Source organism: Otolemur garnettii, unplaced genomic scaffold (genome assembly GCF_000181295.1).
Source record: "Otolemur garnettii isolate 467f Iridium unplaced genomic scaffold, OtoGar3 scaffold00127, whole genome shotgun sequence".
NCBI lineage: Eukaryota > Metazoa > Chordata > Mammalia > Primates > Galagidae > Otolemur > Otolemur garnettii.
Genome location: NW_003852522.1, coordinates 883045 through 902433, shown reverse-complemented (window position 1 = coordinate 902433; position 19389 = coordinate 883045). Strand labels below are relative to the sequence as shown.

Below are 19389 nucleotides of genomic sequence, written 5' to 3'. Positions count from 1 at the left end.
GAGAAGTCAGAAGAGGAGCAGAGCAGCAGCTCCCTGAAGAAAGATGAGACTAATGTGAAGATGGAGTCTGAGGGGGGTGCAGATGACTCTGCTGAAGAGGGGGACTTATTAGATGATGATGATAATGAAGAACGGGGGGAAGACCAGGTGAAATCTATGGGAAAGCTGGAGCTGATCAAGGATGATGAAAAAGAGCCTGAGGAAGGAGAGGATGACAGAGACAGCGCCAATGGCGAGGATGACTCTTAAGCACATAGTGGGGTTTAGAAATCTTATCCCATTATTTCTTTATCTAGGTGCTTGTGTAGATGAAAATTCTCACCAGATCCTCTCCCCCTAGTATCTTCACCACATGCTCACTGTTGCCCCATCCTTGTCCTTCCCATGTTCATTAATTCATATTGCCCTGCGCCTAGTCCCATTTTCACTTCCTTTGATGCTCCTTAGTAGTTTTGTTAAGTCTTACCCTGTAATGTTTTGCTTTTAATTTTGATACCTCTTTATGACTTAACAATAAAAAGGATGTATGGTTTTTAAAAAAAAAAAAAAAAGAAAGAAACTTGAGTTGTGGCTTGGCGCCTGTGGCTCAAGTGGCTAAAGTGCCAGCCATATACAGCTAAGGTGGCGGGTTTGAATCCAGCCCCGGCCTGCCGAACAACAATGACGGCTGCAACCAAAAAATAGCCGGGCGTTGTGGTGGGCGCCTGTGGTCCCAGCTACTTGGGAGGCTGAGGCAGGAGATTCAATTGAGCCCAGGAGTTGGAGGTTGCTATGAGCTGTGATGCCACGGCACTCTACCCAGAGGGATAGCTTGAGGCTCTGTCTAAAAAAAAAAAAAGAAAAAAGAAACTTGAGTTGGAGCAGGGCACAGGGCCTGTGGGGAGCATCTGTCCTTTCCAAAATCATGCCCCTTACTGTGGATGTATCTGGACAACTCACAGTCAGAGACAGTTTCTTTTATTTTTTTTTTTCCTTTGGGAGAAAGTTTCTTTGCCAAGGCAGTGATTAAGAGGGCACTCTGTGGAAAACAGGGAAGAAGAAAACTAGGAAGTTCTCACCTTAATTAGAGTTTGGTCAGAATCCCACAGTGATGATTAAGGTATGCAGTGATTTGCTAGTCATGTTAATCCCATGTCCGTCAGCTATGTTCATTTGATGTTCTACATGATGCTTTTCAATTTCCTATTTGGGGTTATAATTGTTGGGACTCACACTGACCTAAATCTTAGCTTTGGATAGAGTACTAAGTGTGCTGAATATATTTTACCAAGCATCCTTTATTACCTACTTTTTCAAGACTCCAGCAATATAAAAATAAAAGAGGATTCCATGCTAGCTGTTAACACTAACGTAGTGGGAATTCTTAGCACCTGCCCATGCAGTCAGTAGGGTTTATGAGAGTTAGAGACCATATTTCCCCAAAATTATGGTGCTCAAAATGATTCCTGAAGCCAGGGGCAATGGTACACACCTCTAGTCCCGCTAGTCAGGAGGCTGAGGCAGGAGAATCACTTAAGCCCCTGAGTTGAGAGAGGCTGCAATGCACCATGATTACATTTGTGAATAGTCACTGCACTCCAGCCTGGACAACATGGTAAGACCTTGTGTCTTTAAAAAGTAAATGGACCACTGAGGGTGGCAGGTTCAAACCCACCCCAGCCAAACTGCAACAAAAAGTAAATGGACCAGGCACGGTGGCTCACAACTATAATCCAGCACTTTGGGAGGCCAAGGCAGGAGTATTTGAGGCTAGGAGTTTGAGACCAGCCTGAGCAAGAGGGAGATGCTGTCTTTACCAAAAATAGAAAAATTAGCCAGGCATGGTGGCATGTGCCTATAGGCCTAGCTACTCTGTACGCTGAGGCAGGAGAACTGCCTGAGCCCAGGAATTTAAGGATGTAGTGAGCGATGATGATATCACTGCACTTGAGCTGGGGTGACAGAGATCTTGTCTCAGTCAATGGAGTCTCTGGAATGCAAGGTAGAAATCTAGAAAAAACAGAGGCCTCCAGCCAGCACAAAGAAACAGTCCTTTGGAAAAACTAATTAAAGCCTAGCTGATTTTGACAATGTGTTAGTTATTCATGATCATGTAACAAATTATCCCAAAACATAGGGGCTTAAAATATTCATTATCTCACAGTTTTTGTGGGCCCAGAATATGGGCATGGCTGAGCGAGATCCTCTGCTTTCCCATCTTGTACAAGGCTGCAATCAAGGTGCTTAATATTCTCATACATAGAGAAGTGGGTGTTGGATGGACACCCCAAATATTTTTTATATTATAGCCACAAATCAAATATAAAAATGTCTAACCTATTGAGCCTGCTTTCAGAGACCAGATTGATGACAAAAGGTATCAAGAAGCCAGAACTAAACTCAAACGTCACACTCTCAGAGATGAAATGGAACTGGTACCTGGGAAGAGAGGTTGGTTCTCTGTGGCCTATAAAGGCAAAACAGGAATGAGGCCAGTGGGCGCCAGGATCAGGGGGTTCAGGCTGATGTAAAGAACTTTGTGATATGTAAAGCCTGCCTCATCCACATTCCTTCTGCTGTGTCCCCAAAAGCTACACCATGATCCTAGAGTGCCCTGCTCAGCCCACTGGTTCCTCTTTTCTCCCTCAAATTTGTCCAAAAGACCACAAAGATGGCTAAATAATAGAAAAGAGGGTTCCACTGGAAATACCAGTTTGCAAACTAGGAAGAGATAGTCTCCAGTGTGGACCAAGGGGATCTCTTTTTGAAGAGGGAAAGCAGGTTGGGTTGTATGCCTTAGGGCCTGTATTACACAGTAGAATCATACATATTTAGCAGATTTGGGGGCAAAACTATACATATTTATAAGGAGAGATGAACACATGCACAACGGATAACCATGTATGTAAAGACATCCCATGTTCACTTTGAGGAGGGGTTTTAGCATTAAAATTCAGTGGAATTTGTCTGTTATAGCAAAAGGCGAACTATAAAGCACAAAGACAGTTTGTACACAGCCTCTATAAGCTGGGTAAGATGGGATACAGTCTGCAATTGTTTATCAAAAAAGAACTTTTTTATTATTAAATCATAGCTGTGTATATTAATGTACTCATGGGGTCTTTTTTTTTTTGAAACAGAGTCTCACTCTGTCACCCTGTGTAGAGTGCTATGGTGTCATAGCTCACAGCAACCTCAAACTCCTGGGCTCAAGCAATCCTCCTGCCTCAGACTCCTGAGTAGCTGAGACTACAGGCACCTGCCACCACACGCCACTGCTTTTCCTATTTTTAGTAGAGATGGGGTCTCACTCTTGCTCAGGCTGTCTGGAACTCGTGAGTTCAAGCAATCCACTCACCTTGGCTTCCCAGAATACTAGGATTACAGGCATGAGCCACTGCTCCTGGCCCAGAAAAGAATACTTGTCAGACCAGTCCTCTGTCCGGTCTGAGTTAAATAGTGTCTGGGTTGTAAATCAGAGTGAGGATGGGGTCTGATAATTTACCTGATAGTTCCTATTATTAGGGAGTTTAGCAAGGGTGTGGTTTTTCTTGTACCCACAGGAATTTAGGAAGCTGTCATGCCAGCTTAGTAAAGCCTGGTTTTAGGACAGAGATGAAGCCTGAATCCTCTACCCATAGGTAACTTTTGTTTCCTTAACTTTAGGGTCCTTCTTAGTTGATACAGGGACATCTGTTTTGGTCTCTCAGATCACAAAACCATTTTACAAAATACGTGTGTAAGCAAGTATTATATTCATTCCCATGGACAGAACAGAGCTATCCCACTTCATAGATGACCAAAAACAGGTGAGGTAACTTGGTCAGGGCCCAGAACTAGAATCCCAGTCCTTTCCTGCCACGCTCTCCAGTCCAGCTAATTGCCTTTACTGAGGCCACAGAGAATAATACTCCAAACTATGGTACTCTGGCATGCTAAGCACTTCTGAATTAAAGGACATTGGAAGGCCTTAAAGCTTCCTCAGAACCAAGCAAGTTCCTAACATTCTCTTGTTTCTCCCCCTCACCCAAGTACAGAGAGGGGATCGCTCAGGAAATTCCTTGGCCTGACTGAGGAAGAAACACTTCTTCCAAAAAAGATGCAATTGTCTTAAGACTCCCTCCCTTCCTAGGAATCTCATCAAATAACCAGAAGAGATTAACTACCCAGAGAAAAGACTGAAAATAGACAAGACTAAAAGTTGATTTGAGCTGGGCGCAGTGGCTCACGCCTGTAATCCTAGCACTTGGTGAGGCTGAGGTGGATGGATTGCCTGAGCTCACAAGTTTGAGACCAGCCTGAGCCAGAGTGATGCCTCATCTCTAAAAATAGCCAGGCATTGTGGCAGGTACCTGTCATCTCAGCTACTTGGGAGGCTGAGGCAAGAAAATCGCTTAAGCCCAACAGTTTGAGGTTGCTGTAAGCTGTGACCCCATGGCACTCGACTGAGGGCAACAAAGTGAGACCCTGTCCCAAAAAAAAAAAAAAAAGTGATTTGCGTCCCCTGAAAAGCATTTACTTCCCCTCAAAATTGCCTATATTCTCCATCTCTCTCTCCCTTATGAAGAGTATATTTAAGCCTCAACCATCTGTCCCTTCATTAAGTGTCATATTTTACATGGCTTTTGTGCCTATGCTCATTAATAAATTTCTATGCCTTTTCTCCTATTAGTCTGTCTATTGTCAGTTCATTTCAGCAAAACTTCAGAGGGCAGAGGGGAAGTTTTTCCCTTTACTCCTATACTCTCCTCTCCCTTATCAGTTCCTTTGGCCCCACAGGAAATGGCCTGCATTTGCCATCTTTATAAAAATATAATGGCCTCTTTTTATCTCAGGCTTATGCTCAGCTTTCATCACCTACCCTCTGTGTAAGTAGTAATCACAAGGTTCTATATGTCCCTTGAAAGCTAAGGCTTCTCACACTACCCCTTTCTCCAAATACTGCTCACAAGGTGACATTTTGTGGTTTTTCAGTAATTACCTCTTGGTTCAAATGCAAAACAAGGACTCAAGCAAAATTTAGATGTACTGAATGTGTTGAGGTTAAGCGCAGTTCCATCTCATTTCTGAGGACCTGTGAGCATGCATCTAGCCCCCTAGCCCTTCACCTGCCTCATTCCTCCTCATCCAGCTCAGAGGTCAGTCCTTATAGGGGTCTCACTGATACTCACCCCTGTCTACTTCCAAATACCCTACCCTCATTAAAGATTCCTATGTATTCCCATAGTCCTTAAGTTTAAGGCATACAACCCAAAGCAATATAACCCTGCAGATAAGAGAACAAGGTTTAGCCTCAACAGATGTAGGTCAAATCCTCTACCCTTCACTAGCTTTGTGATGGTGGCCAGTTACTTAACCTCTCTGGCCTGTCTCCTCATCTGTAAAAAAGTAGTGATCAATGATCCACCTTCTAGGGGCATACCCTGAGATGATACATATGAGTGCTGAGCACTGGTGAATGATGCTTAGTAATGAGCACTCAATATGCAGCACCATAATTACATGAGAATTCACTTGTCAGTAAAGCCTGGCTTTAGAACAGGGATGAAGCCTGGCACTGAATAACAGAGCAGTAGTAGTGTAGTATTCTCACCACTTCTTATACCAACGTGATAAATTGCCAGTTGATATGTCTGGTTCATCACTAAGAAAAATATGTGTTCTTTTTCCCCTCTGAATCCTCAAGGCCTGGCATATATCAGGTGCCCAATGAATGGCTACTGAATGAACAAATGAACACGCAGATTCCATTAGGCCCAAAGGGCGTAAAAGTAAATTCAAAGGCCATTACCCTATGCAGAAGCACAAGCACAGCCAGGCTGGTCTGGTAGCTCTAAGACAAAAGTTGGCCCATTTCTCCATTTCTTTGTTTTTTTAAGAGACCAGTACCTCACTCTGTCACCTAAGCTGGCAATCATAGATAACCTACTCAAGTTATCTACCTCAAATTCCTGTGGTCAAGCAATCCTCCTGCTTCAACATCCCAAGCAACTGGGACTACAGGTGTGTGCCACTTCACATAACTAATTTTTGCAGAGATGGGGGGAGGGGGTCTTGTTATGTTGCCCAGGCCAGTCTTGAACTCCTGGCCTCAAGTGATCCTCCCTCCTTGGCCTCCCAAAGTGCTGGGATTACAAATGTGAGCTTATTGGGACAGGCTAGGTGGGCCCACTTCTTCTGTAAAGAGCCAGATAGTAAATATGTTAGGCTTTCTGGCCCTTTCCCTGTCTATTACAACCATTCAATTCTGCCCTTGCATCAACTATAGACGATAGGTAAATTAATGAGCATGCCTGTTGTAGGGGGGTAAAAAATAAGCTTCCTCCCATCTTTATAGTTTCTGTGGCTGGACTACGAATTAAATTAAAAGAAAAAAACATATTTAATTATGTGTTAATATATGTGCAGGGGAGTCCCACAAAATATGAGACTCCAAAACGGGTTAAAGAAAAGAACAGAGTTTGAGGCTTCAGGGAGGGTGGTGGCAACAAAAGTTATGGGAAGGGAAAGGGAGAAACTGTATGGTGAATAAAGGCTGTCTTGTGATGTGAACAAAAAATGTCCTAGATAGTTAAAGTTGACTCAGAGGAGCCCTCAGAATAGGACATTGTTTGGTCATGGTTGGAGTGGATATGTCTTTCTTCCTGTCTTTATGCCTTTAGACAAATAAAGAAGTTCAAAAAAACCTCTCCCTACATTGCTATAAGTGCCCCAGTTTGAAACAATCTGTGTACGAAAGGACATATTACTATCTTCCTATAAAACTTATGGCCACTGAAATTTGAATTTTTTATCATTTTCACAAGTTATGAAATACTCTTTTTTTCCTTCAACCATTTAAAAATGGATAACCACAGCCACGCGCACAGTGGCTCATGCCTGTAGTCCCAGGTCACTTCAGCCCAGGAATTCCAGCTTCGGTAAACTATGATTTCCACTATGATCGCCACTGCAATTGAGTAGAATCTTGTCTTTAAGTAAGTAAAAACATAAATGAACAAAATAAATAAAATAATCAAATAAAAATAAAGCCAAACGCAGTAGCTCATGCCTATAATCCCAACACTTTGAAAGGCTAAGACGGGAGGATCGCTTGAGGCCAGGAGTTCTAGATCAGCCTGGGTAACATTGAGAGACCCCGTCTCTACAAAATAAAAATAAAAATAATGAGTCAGTAGTGGTGGTGGCCTCTGTAGTCCCTGCCACACAGGAGGCTGAGCCAGGAGGATCACTTGAGCCCAGGAGTTTGAGGCAGCACTGAGCTATGATGGCGCCACTGCACTCCAGCCCTGGCGACAGAACAAGACTTTGTCTCAAAAACAAATAAGACTAGGAAGGGGTTCGTTGCCCGTTATAAAGCAGGCAGCCGAGTTGCTGCCGTTTGCCAGTCCTCACGGAACTGCTGCAGTGCAAGCAGGACAGTCCAAAGAGGTAGCGATGTCAAGAGGCAGGCCTCGCTGAGTGGGCGGGGCAGAGGGTGGGGCGTCGTGACGCAAGCACGGTTGGGGGCGGTCTGGGATTGGTCCCCTCCAGAGCTTGGAGCCCGCCACTTATCGGCACTTACCCAATCAGTGTGGCGTTACTGCCTCGCCCCGCCTCGTGTGGACGAACCAGTCACACGGAGAGAGCGCCGGGCTTCCTTGAGCTCCCAGCGCACTTCCGGGCGTAGTCTGGGCGTGACGTCGGAAGGAGGGCAGGTAAGTACTGGCGGGGAGAGGGGTTTGTGGAGGGGCGGGCAGGCCCGGTAGGGTCGAGGTTTGGGAGACCAGGCCGCCTCCTCACCCTGACCTTGGACACTCCCGGCGCGGATGTATGCTCTGGGGGACGCGGAGCTCTGAGGGACGCGAGCTGTGTGCCCAGTGCTGGCCCGGGTCCCACCAGCGACCCCCGACCCAAGTGCCCGGGCCCCGGCCGCAACCCATCCCGACCCATGTTATAACTGAAGGGCCCCAGAGATTCCTCATCTTGGAAATGGACCAATAAGACCCTACCTTAGCGGGTTATGAAGATTTTGTAAAATGATGCTTTAAAACGGTGGGCATGAGAAATAACCAAACTGCCAACGTTTTTAACTTGGTGTCATTAACTTTATGTGTTTGGAACAAAACCTGAGTCTGGACAACAACCGTGTCAGGTTGGTAACTTCTATAAAACTTCATTTTACAGATGCAGAAAGTGAGGTTTGGAGAGACTAAACAATTTGCCCAAAGTCAGGCAGCTAGGAAGTAGCAGAGTTCCAGACCCAAGCTGCAAACCCTGGACAAATGAGGTTAATAATTAGTCTTGACACCAAGCACCAGAGATTTTTGTTTTTCATTATTGATTTTTTGTGTTGTTTTGTTTCTATTTTTTTTTTTTTCCTTTTTTGGTCTTTTTTGGGACCAGAGATTTCTATATATCCACCCTATAGTCCCCCCTGCCATTCACTGGGTAATAAAATCATCTTAAGGTACACATACACATTCTCCTCTTAACTTAGTATTTACCCTGTGCAAGCACTTCATCTATGTTATTTCATTCATAGGTACCCCAGAAAGTGAGTCTTATCATTTGCTTTTTACAGATGAGGAAATTGAAGCTCAGGGAAGCATAGACACTGACCAAGGTCACCCAGCTGAGGAGTGGAAGCTGGGATTTAAGCCCACTGAATCATGACCACCAAAGTGTTGGGGGTACTTAGCTATTTTGTTGACAAAAGTATTTTTAGATTGGAATGGAACTAAGAAAAATCCAAGCCAAGGGGCGTACTTTACAGATGAAAGAGAGGGTCAGAGTTATGGGGGATTTGACAACCAGGGGTTTGCATGACTCACCCCACTCTGTCAGAAGCACTGGCTGCTGTACAAAGTACTTAAGCCCCCAGTGTCCTCATTTGTCACCTGGAAATAATGGCAACACAATTCAGACTAAATGAAGCAATGATGTCAGACTCCTAGTGCAGCACCTGACACCCAGTAAACGTTATAGAGCGGGCATAGTTAAGTTGATAGCTACTCAGGGACTAAGCTTCCTGATTCTTGAGCAGGGACTGGTAAACTAGGCCTGCAGTCCAAAACCAGCCTATCACCCAATTTTGTACAGCTTGCTGAAGCTGAGAATGGCTTTAAATTTTTGATTGGTTGGGGAAAAATCAAAAGCAGAATAATATTTTGTGACAGGTGACAGTTATGTGAAATTCAAATAAGATTTTATTGGAATGGGTCATATCTGTTCATTTACATAATGTCTGGGCCTGCTTTCTGGCTATGAGGACAGAGTTGAGTTATTGAGGCAGAGGTGATGTGGTCAAAAAGCCACAAATAGTTACTATCTAGCCCTTGTCTAAAAGTTTGCTAATTCCCAGAAAATAAAATAAAATAAATTTGCTAATTCCCGTTCTAAAATACACGTCTGTGCCTCACAGTGCTTCTCTTTAGTGTAAACTACTTCCTTCTAGTTTAGACTTTTCTCCTTCAAGTTTCTCCTCCAAACATGGGAAGGGTCTCCCTACCTCCAGTTTAAAAATCAAATTGCATTTGATACCTGTGTTGCCTGCACTGGATCTTATGGAACCTCTGTTATTTCAGTTGTTCACTCAGCAGTTATCAGGTGCCACACACTCTGCTAGGTTTTGGGAATAGAACATAGAGTGTGTGACCTACCTGGAAAAACTGATAAACAGACACAGGGTTATGTGATTGGAACTCCAGAGAAGTGACTGTAGGTTAGGTGATCAGATGAGGCTTCTGATGGAAGTGATGTGTAAATCAAGACCTGTAACAAAAAGCAGACAGCTGGTGGAAAAAGCAGCCAAGGCTTTTGAAGAAAACCAAGAAGCCAATGTGGCTAGAACAGATTGATCAGAGGGAGAGGGCTAAGAGGTGGGCTTAGAGAAGCAGGCAGGAGCCTCACAGTTCATAATAAGGAGTTTGAATTGATTCTAAAAATGGTAGATGGCTCAGCACCTGTAGCTAGGGCACAAGCCACATACACAGGAGCCATTGGGTTTGAACCCAACCCAGGCCTGCCAAACAAATGATAACTACAACCAAAAAAAATAAATAGCCAGGCGTTATGGTGAATGCCTGTAGTCCCAGCTACTTGGGAGGCTGAGGCAAGAGAATCACTTAAGTCCAAGAGTTAGAGGTTGCTGTAAGCTGTGACACCACAGCACTCTACCCAGGGCAACATGGTGAGACTCTGTCTCAAGTAAATAAAAATAAAAAAATACAAATGGAGGCTGGAGCCTATGGCTCAGTGAGTAGGGTACCAGCCCCATATACAGAGGGTGGCGGGTTCAAACCCAGCTCCAGCCAAACTGCAACAACAAAAATAGCTGGCCGTTGTGGCAGGCGCCTATAGTCCTAGCTACTCAGGAGGCTGAGGCAAGAGAATCGCCTAAGCCCAGGAGCTAGAGGTTGCTATGAGCTGTGACACCACAGCGCTCTATCGAGGGACAAAATGAGACTCTGTCTCTAAAAAAAAAAAAAAAAAAGACTTAAAAAAAATACAAATGGCAGGAATCTCAGGAGCAGGGAATTTAAGGAGAGTAACAAACACTTCAGTTCAAATTTTAGGAGATCTTTCTGGCTGCTATCAGTTGAGCATGAGTCAAGGGCAAAGTCAAGAGACTTTGGGTGGGAGACCATATTAGCATTGATGGAGCCTGGACCTGACGGTCAGGGCCATGAAAGGAGAAAAAGTGATGTGACATAGATGTTGGCTATACAGTGGACAGGACACTTTCTCTAAACAGACATACACAGTTCTTCAGATTCCTGTCTGCGCCTGAACAGAGTCTTGTCTGAGCTGACACCACTGCATAATCCACGACATCTTCGCAGGAAAGCCCGTGAACCCTCTGCCAGGCTCATAGGAGGACAGGGCTGGGCATTGGATTCAGAGGCCAATTTCAGATCAGCTTCCCTGAGGGTGAGGACCAGTAGGCATCCCCCAAGATGGTGAGTAGACAGACTTGTGCACTTTGGGTTTCTCTCCTGGTTTCCATTGGGCCTCAGGAGTAGCCACCGTCTTCCCCCTCCTAGAGTTCCCGCCTCCCCTCCTGGAGCTCTCATTTGGTCCTGCCAAACTTTGGATCATGATCTTTTGGTACATTGGTTCTAAAACTTTACTTTGCCCTGAAATAACGCAGGGAAGCTTTTTTTCCTTTTCTTTCTTTCTTTTATTTTTTTATTTTTTGAGACAGAGCCTTAAGTTGTCCCCCTGGGTAGAGTGCTGTGGCTTCACAACTCACAGCAACCTCCAACTCCTGGGCTCAAGCAAGTCTCCTGCTTCTGCCTCCCAAGTAGCTGGGACCACAGGCACCTGCCATAACACCTGGCTCTTTTTTTTGGTTGCAGCCATCATTGTTGTTTGGTGGGCCCGGGCTGGATTCAAACCCTCCACCTTAGGTGTACGTGGCTGGCACCTTAGCCACTTGAGCCACAGGCTCCAAGCCATTTTTTTTTTAAATGAGGTGAAATTCACATAGCATTAAGTTAACTTTCTTAGGGTGGCACCTGTGGCTCAAAGGAGTAAGGTGTCAGCCCCATATAATGGAGATGGCAGGTTCAAACCCAGCCCCAGCCAAAAAAAAAGAAAGTAAGTTAACTATTTTAGGCCAGGCATGGTGGCTCACACCTGTAATCTCTGCACTTTGGGAGGCTGAGGCAGGAGGGTCTCTGGAGGCCAGGGATTGAGACCACCAAAACCCTGTCTCTACAAAATATTGGTGGTACATGTCTGTGGTCCCAGCTACTCAGGAGGTTGAAGCCTGAGAATTGCTCAAGCCCAGGAGTTTGAGGTTCCAGTAAGCTATGATCATACCACTGCACTCCAGCCTGAATGACAGAGCAAGACCCCATCTCTAAAAAAAAAAAATTAAAAATAGGGCAGCGCCTGTGGCTCAGTGCGTAGGGCACCGGCCCCATATACCGAGGGTGGTGGGTTCAAACCCGGCCCCAGCCAAACTGCAACAAAAAAATAGTTGGGCATTGTGCCGGGTGACTGTAGTCCCAGCTATTCAGGAGGCTGAGGTGAGAGAATCGCCTGAGCCCAAGAGCTGGAGGTTGCTGTGAGCTATGACACCGTAGCACTCTACTACGGGTGATAAAGTGAGACTCTATGCCTCTAAAAAGAAAAAAATAATGATTAAAAATTAACCATTTTAGCACATACAATTCTGTAGCATTTAATACATTTATAGTGTTGTCCAACCACCACTTCTGTCCAATTCCAAAATATTTTCATCCCCCTAAAAGGAAGTCCTGTCCCCATTAGCAGTCATTCCATTTCCCCCCTTCTCAGCCCCTAACAACCACTCATCTTGCTTTCTGTCTCTATAGATTTGCCCATTGTAAACATTTCATATAAGTAGAATAGCGTACTAAGTAGCCCTTTGGAGTCTAGCTTCTTTCACTGAGTGAGCATCACGTTTTCATCCATGTTGTGTCACCAGTTGATGCTTTATTCCTTTTTATGGCTGAATAATATTCCACTAGAGCAGTGGTTCTCAACTGTGGGTCACGACCCCTTTGGACTGTATTAAAGGTTCCTGGCATCAGGAAGGTTAAGAACCACTGCACTAGAGGGACAGACCACAATTTGTTGGTATAATCTTCTGTTAGTGGACTTTGGGTCATTTCTACCTTGGGGCTTTTTTGAATCACACTGCTGTGAACATTGTATACTAGGATTTATTTGCGTGGTTGTAGCCGAGTTTGACAAGCACTCGGTTCTTAAAGTCAATTTAGCAAGCATTTAAAAAGAACAACTCTCATAGCCAGGATCCATGTGCTTTGAAGAGACCTGTGCTTTAGCTTTACTTTCAGTCACCTTCCCCCAAAAGTGTGAAACCCACCACCATAGAAGAGTCTGAACCTCATGGAATTTTTCAGTGTGACAGTAGGTTTCACCCAAATAGCCAGTCCCCAGTCAGATATTGATCCCAGCACTATCATCTAAGATGACCCCGAGTCTCTCTCGTTCGGGCCCTGCCCCCTGGGGCTGCACAGGTAGGTCTCCTAGAGGGCCCTCTGTGAGTCACATCTCTATTTTGCTTTCCAGGGTGAAAGGAAAGGTGTGAATAAATACTACCCTCCAGATTTCAACCCTGAAAAGGTAAGGAGCAGGCTCCCTTCTTCAAGCCACAATAGCAAAGAGACCCCTCTTGGAGTCAGAGCCTTAGTGGCGGAAGGATAGGCAGCCCTGCGATCTTTCTGCCTTCCACTTGTCACCTGAACCTCAGAGTTGTTTTCACTCCTGGGTAATAAATCTGCCTCTGTGTCCAGCATTCTGTGTCCAGCACTGGGCGTAGTGTGTTTATAGTCCGGCCTAGGCCAAATTGCAACACTATAGAGCAACACTGCAGAGCCGAGGACAAGGCTGAGAACACAGGATTGGGATCAGATCTCCTGGCTCCCCCAGCTCCAGTTCCTCTGGCATGCTGGTTGTCCCCTCTGCTTGGAACCTCTTCCTCCTTTTGACCATACTTTTTCACTTCCTTTAGGTTGTTTCTCACAAGGTTCTCCCTGACCACCGTCTTATTCTCTGTCACATCACTGAGTGCTTTATTTATCTTCAAAGCTTTTATAACTCCCTGACATACCATTCATGTGTTTGTGTAATGTCCATCTCCCCCACTAGAATGTCTACTCCACCGAGGCAGAGGTAGTTGTCTTGTCTTGTTCGTGGCTGTGTGTCCCCACATAGTAGGCACTCACTAAGGGTGCCTGAGTGTCCCATCTGCATGGTCTTCAGCAAAGGACGCAGCCTGTCTATGCTGAAGCTTCCCCTTGTGTCAGAAGTGGGAAATAAAATGACCCTACTTCACAGAATCATTGGGCGATTAAAATGTGGTGACTCACATAAAGTACCCAGTAAGTGTTTGCCAGTATTGTCATCTCACATAATCCTCCCCACAAAACCCAGAGATAATGATGATCATTATCCCCGGTTGACAGATTGTGGAAACTGTGGCTTGGGAAGGCAAAAAATGAGATAACTTTCCCAGGGTCACATGGCTCTTTCAGTTCATAAACGGAAGAGGGGCCGCTCAAATTCACATGTTCCTGATTCCAGGCCCACATACTTCACTGAGTCTTCTGTGCCTCCTATATTGCTGTGTACAACCACCCTATAGGACATAAGAACAAGGCCTAGCCCAACGTTAGAGGTACTTGTCCCAAAGCTGTGGGACTGGCTCAGCAAGTGCTAATCTATTCCCTTGTCTATTCTACACAGCATGGCTCCCTCAACCGGTACCACAATAGTCACCCTCTTCGGGAGCGAGCTCGGAAGCTATCACAAGGCATCCTCATCATTCGGTAAGACCCTACTATCACCCGAGGATCCATGCCTTTGGTGCCACCTTACATCTGTCTCTTTCAGCATCCCCAACTGGCCCAGTACTGCAGGGTCTTAATTCCATACAGCAGAAAGTCAGCATACCACCTATTGCTGTGTAACAAAACAATAAGTATTGGTTATTGCTCACAAGTCTTTGGCTCAACTGGGTGCCTCTCCTGGGCTTAGAAGGGTTGGGCTGGGCTGGGCTGAGCTGATCCGAGCTGATCTGATCTGAGCTGGGCTCATTCGAATGTCCAGAAGTTGGAGCGTGGCTGTTCTAGCAGACCCTTGACCTGTACAACTGCCTGTGCTCCATGGTGTGTGTCTCATCCTTCAGTAGGCTAGCCTTGGCCTGGTCACATAGCAGTATCAGGGTTCCAAAGCAGAAGCATGCAAGGCCTTTTAAGGCCAAGACCAGGAATGGCACACCATCTCTTCTGTCTCACTGACTGCCTATGAGGCTTAGGATTCTAGGGATAGAACAACAGACTCCGTCTCTTGATGGGAAGAGCTGCAGAGTTACGTGACAAAGAGCACAGATGTGGGGAGGATAAAGCATCAGCCATTACTGCAATGAACCCAGCTCAGGCAGCGGCCCTTCCGGGTTCTCCTCTTATCTCTGGCCGGCACCCCAATAGATTATCTGTGGGAGGAAGCAGAAGCCAACTTGAGCTCACAGTACACAAGTGCCACAATACCTGGCTATTTCTGTTGTAGTTGTCATTGATGTTTAGCTGGCCTGGGCCAGGCTCAAACCACGAGCTTTGGTGTATGTGGCCAGCGCCCTACTCAGAGCCACGGGTGCTGAGCCTGCCTGTGTTTCTCTTTCATGTTGGTATTTAGTTGTTTATATACTGGTTTCATATTCGTATTGATTACATTGGATACTTGTTTCCCCATTCTTGTGATGTTTTTCAATTCCATCTATCACAAAAGATGTAAAGTCTCCATCTTGTTTTTATGGCTGAATACTACTCCATGGTATACATATACCACAGTTTGTTAATCCATTTATGGGTTGAAGAGCACTTGGGTTGCTTCCATGTCTTGGCACTTGTGAATTGAGCTGCATTCTAGTGCAAATGTCCTTGTGTGCTGTGATCTCAGTTGCTGGGATCTGCCCTGGACCTGAGCAGAGGTTCAGGTGACAAGACTGTCAGAGGCAGAAATGTATATAGAAGAAAATTCATGATGCCTATTCCCAGCAGTGGCCTGAAGAGCTACAGGGCTGAAGGACACCTCAGCCCACCTTATCTTCACACTCCAGCATGGACCAGACTTGCCTGCCTTTCTCTTGCCCGTACAACTTCCAGTCTCTCTGTTTGCCAATCCCTCATCTCCATCTACACAGTGACTTCAATTCAACTCATGGGCTACTGAATGGTTTTAGTTTAAAAGGAAAGCTTTGTCACTTTGGCTCTCTTGATGTATGTGGAAAACCAAGACTGCATGTCATAAATGGAACTATGAAAAAGAAATACAGAGACTGGCTGGGCATGGTGGCTCAGACCTGTAACCCCAGCACTTTGGAAGACCAAGGCAGAAGGGTCACTTGAGGCTAGGAGTTTGAGACCAGCCTGAGCAAAAGAGTAAAACCCTGTCTCTAAAAAAGATTAAATTAAAACAACAGGATGGCACCTGTGGCTTAGTGAGTAGGGCACCAGCCCCATATACTGAGGGTGGCAGGTCAAACTCACCCCCAGCCAAACTGCAACAAAAAATAGGCAGGTGTTGTGGTGGGCGCCTGTGGTCCCAGCTACTCGAGAGGCTTAGGCAAGAGAATCACCTAAGCCCAAGAGCTGGAGGTTGCTGTGAGCAGCGACGCCACAGCACTCTACCAAGGATGACAAAGTGAGACTCTGCCTCTAAAAAAAATTAAAACAACAATGACAATACAACTACTTTTCTTTTTTAGCTCACAGCAATCTCAAACTCTTTGACTCAATCTCTTGCCTTAGCCTCCCATATAGCTGAGACTACAGGCACCTGTCACAACACTTGGCAATTTTTTTTAGAGTTAGGGTCTCGCTCTTGTTCTGGCTAGTCTCAAACCCATAAGCTCAGGCAGTCCATCTGCCTCAGCCTCCCAGGGTGCTAGGATTACAGGTGTGAGCCACCACACCCAACACAACTACTGTGTTTCCCTGAAAATAAGACCTACCCAAAAAATTAGCCCTAGCAGGATTTCTATGCATTTGTTAAATATAAGCCCTACCCTGATAATAAGACCTAGTGATGGGCGTGGCTATGCCACACCATGCATTTTGGCGCAGAGCCCTAAGGAAGACTGGAATGCCTTTTATCTACCACAGCTCCTTTCTCCAAGCCATTTGCACTTGCATGAGTGGGCGGGTGGTAATGGAGGTCGCAGCCATCCTATAGCGCAAACCACTAGGGGAAAGGAGTTCACACATCACTAGCAACAAGGTCGACTCCCCCTGTCGGGTTCCAGAAGAAGATGACTTAACTGTATTTGAATAAATGTAGATTGTTGTATTATCCTTAATAAAAATAAGACATCCCCTGAAAATAAGCCCTAGTGTATCTTCTTGAGAAAAAATAAATATAAGACAGTGTCTTATTTTCGGGGAAACACAGTACTTTTCTTAACTCTAATCAGACAACACTGTCAGGGGCTAGCTCCCTGAGTCTATTTCCTTTTCTGTTCAGAAGCTGGTTTAGCTGATGCCATAAGGGGTTAAAGATACAATGGCTCCCTAAGGACACTTCCCGACTCAAAGTCAGTTGGCTAGAGAGTGTGACAGGGAGAGGACCTGTTCGTTGAAGGAGCAACCATGATTCTTCATCCTCTTGTGTCTTCGCCCTTGGCAATGTGACTGCAGCAACTCCTATGAAGAGGAGCAGTTGGTTGCCCAACCCGTCAGATTACAACTACAGCCACAATGTGGGACATCAAGAGAGCCCAAGTACACAAGTGCAAATGAGATCTTGTCTGTCTTTGTAGATTTGAGATGCCATATAACATCTGGTGCGATGGCTGCAAGAACCACATCGGCATGGGTGAGCTTCTGCCCGCCCCCACCCATTCAGTCCTGCAAACATCAGGTTCCTTAATTACTGGACACCATGAAATATCATTTCCACCCTGGGGGTTCCAGATCAGGAGTCAGGGAGGAAACAGGCACCCAAGTGACTATGTGCAAAGTTTCTTTGCAGAGCAGTTAGAAAGTTAGGCTCTGAGAGCCGGGTGCGGTGGCTCATGCCTTTAATCCTAGCACTCTGAAAAGCCAAGGTAAGTGGATTGCTTGAGCTCAGGAGTTCAAGACCAGCCTGTGCAAGAGCAAGGTCCCATCTCTACTAAAAATAAAAAAACTAGCAGGGCATAGTGGCATCCACCAGTAGTCCTAGCTACTCAGGAGGCTGAAGCAAGAAGATTGCTTAACCCCAAGAACTTGAGGTTGCTATGTGCTGTGATAACACCACAGCACTCTACCCGGGGCAACAGAATGAGACTCTGTCTCAAAAAAGAAACAAAAGTTGGGCTCTGGATTCAAATCCCATTTCTGCCCTCTTTCTAGCTGACACTGAGCCTTTGTGTGCCTCACTTTACCCATTGGTAAACTTCCAGTGGTAATGAAATGCCACCCACACCTGTCCCCTGTCCGGAGAAAAGATCCTGGGAGTGGGCTGAGCCTCTGCATTCTCCTTTCCCTACCAGGTGTTCGTTACAACGCGGAAAAGAAGAAGGTTGGCAATTACTATACAACTCCAATCTACAGGTAAGGGCAGCTCAATGATGTCTCAGGATCATATGGGGTGGCCACAGGAAAGGGGGGTTACAAAGGAATCTGAACCAGGAGAGAAGCTTATACCCTGTTGGCAGTTCCTGACAGTACTCTCATGGAAACTGTCCTGCTTTGGCAATCAGGGTATGTTCCTCTGCTCAGAACCCTCCATAGCTCCCACCTTCCTCAGTAAAAACCCACATCCTTCCCTGGATTACAAGTCCTTACATGCTATGTTGATCCCTTCCTCGCTGTCACCTGCACTCTCCACCTCACTCTCCCCCTCACTCACTCGGCTTAGGCCACACAGCCTCCTCCTCAGTGACCCTCACACACCCCAGGGACATGCCCATCTCTGTTCCTTCCACCTAGAACAGTCCTTCTCAACTTCCTAATGCTGTGACCCTTTAATACAGTTCCTCATGTGGTGGTGACCCCCAACCATAAAATTATTTTCGATGCTACTTCATAACTGTAATTTTGCTACTGTTATGAATCATAATGTAAATATCTGATATACAGGATGTATTTAGGAGACCCCTGTGAAAGGGTTGTTCAACCCCCAAAGGGGTTGCAACCCATAGGTTGAGAACCGCTGACCTAGAATGTTCTTTCCCAGGTAGCTAGCTGCAAGGCTCCTTCCCTCAACTTGGGTTTCTGTTCAAGCACCAGCCCTCAGTGAGACCTTTTCTAAAGCAGTGCTCATCACCAGGCATTGCGTGTTGGTTTGTCCCCTTGCTGTGGAGGTATTCCTGCTAGAGAGTTAGCCTCTCCAAGAGGAAATTAGCTTGCTCCACTGCCCTGTAGTGTCCCCAGGAGCTGGCATCAAGCCTGCCACAGAGCAACCTATTGGGAGGGCTTATTGAATGAATGAATGAACAAATGAACAGAGGCATTTGAATGAATAGGAAAGTATACAAATGAACCAATGAATGAACAAGTGAACAAATGAACCAATGGTGGATAGAATAAAAAAATGTTGAATAGGGCAGTGCCAGTGGCTCAAAGGAGTAGGGCACTGGCCCCATTTGCCGGAGGTGGCGGGTTCAAACCCAGCCCCGGCCAAAAACTGCCAAAAGAAAAAAAGTGTTGAATGAACTAATTAACAAGTGGATGCATTATTAAACAAACAAATTAATAAATGAATGGATACACAATCCCTGGGTGAGGGGTTCTTCCACAGCTGGAATTTTACCTTGGAAATGAGACCAATATAATCTAAAAATTTGTAACCTTGTATTAATTTGAAATAAAAAATGATAAATGGGGTGGTGCCTATGGCTCAAAGGAGTAGGGCACCGGCCCCACATACCGGAGGTGGCGGGTTCAAACCTGGCCC

At 45.6% G+C, this 19389-nt stretch overlaps 1 protein-coding gene across 2 annotated transcripts in view; it reads left to right on the top strand.

Moving 5' to 3' along the window:
- The first annotated feature begins 7598 nt into the window (after nt 1-7598).
- The window catches only part of CCDC130 (coiled-coil domain containing 130), a 17389-nt gene continuing 5598 nt past the window's right edge, over nt 7599-19389 (top strand). Inside the window, exons 1-6 of one of the 2 annotated variants that reach the window (XM_023518070.1) lie at nt 7599-7676; nt 10715-10919; nt 13024-13077; nt 14200-14282; nt 17270-17325; nt 17984-18044. In XM_023518070.1, coding sequence (XP_023373838.1) covers nt 10917-10919; nt 13024-13077; nt 14200-14282; nt 17270-17325; nt 17984-18044 — 257 coding nt within the window. In that variant the 5' untranslated portion in view covers nt 7599-7676; nt 10715-10916. Of the gene's footprint in view, nt 7677-10483; nt 10920-13023; nt 13078-14199; nt 14283-17269; nt 17326-17983; nt 18045-19389 lie in introns of those variants that run through there. The other variant, XM_012810245.2, reaches the window with a different exon arrangement.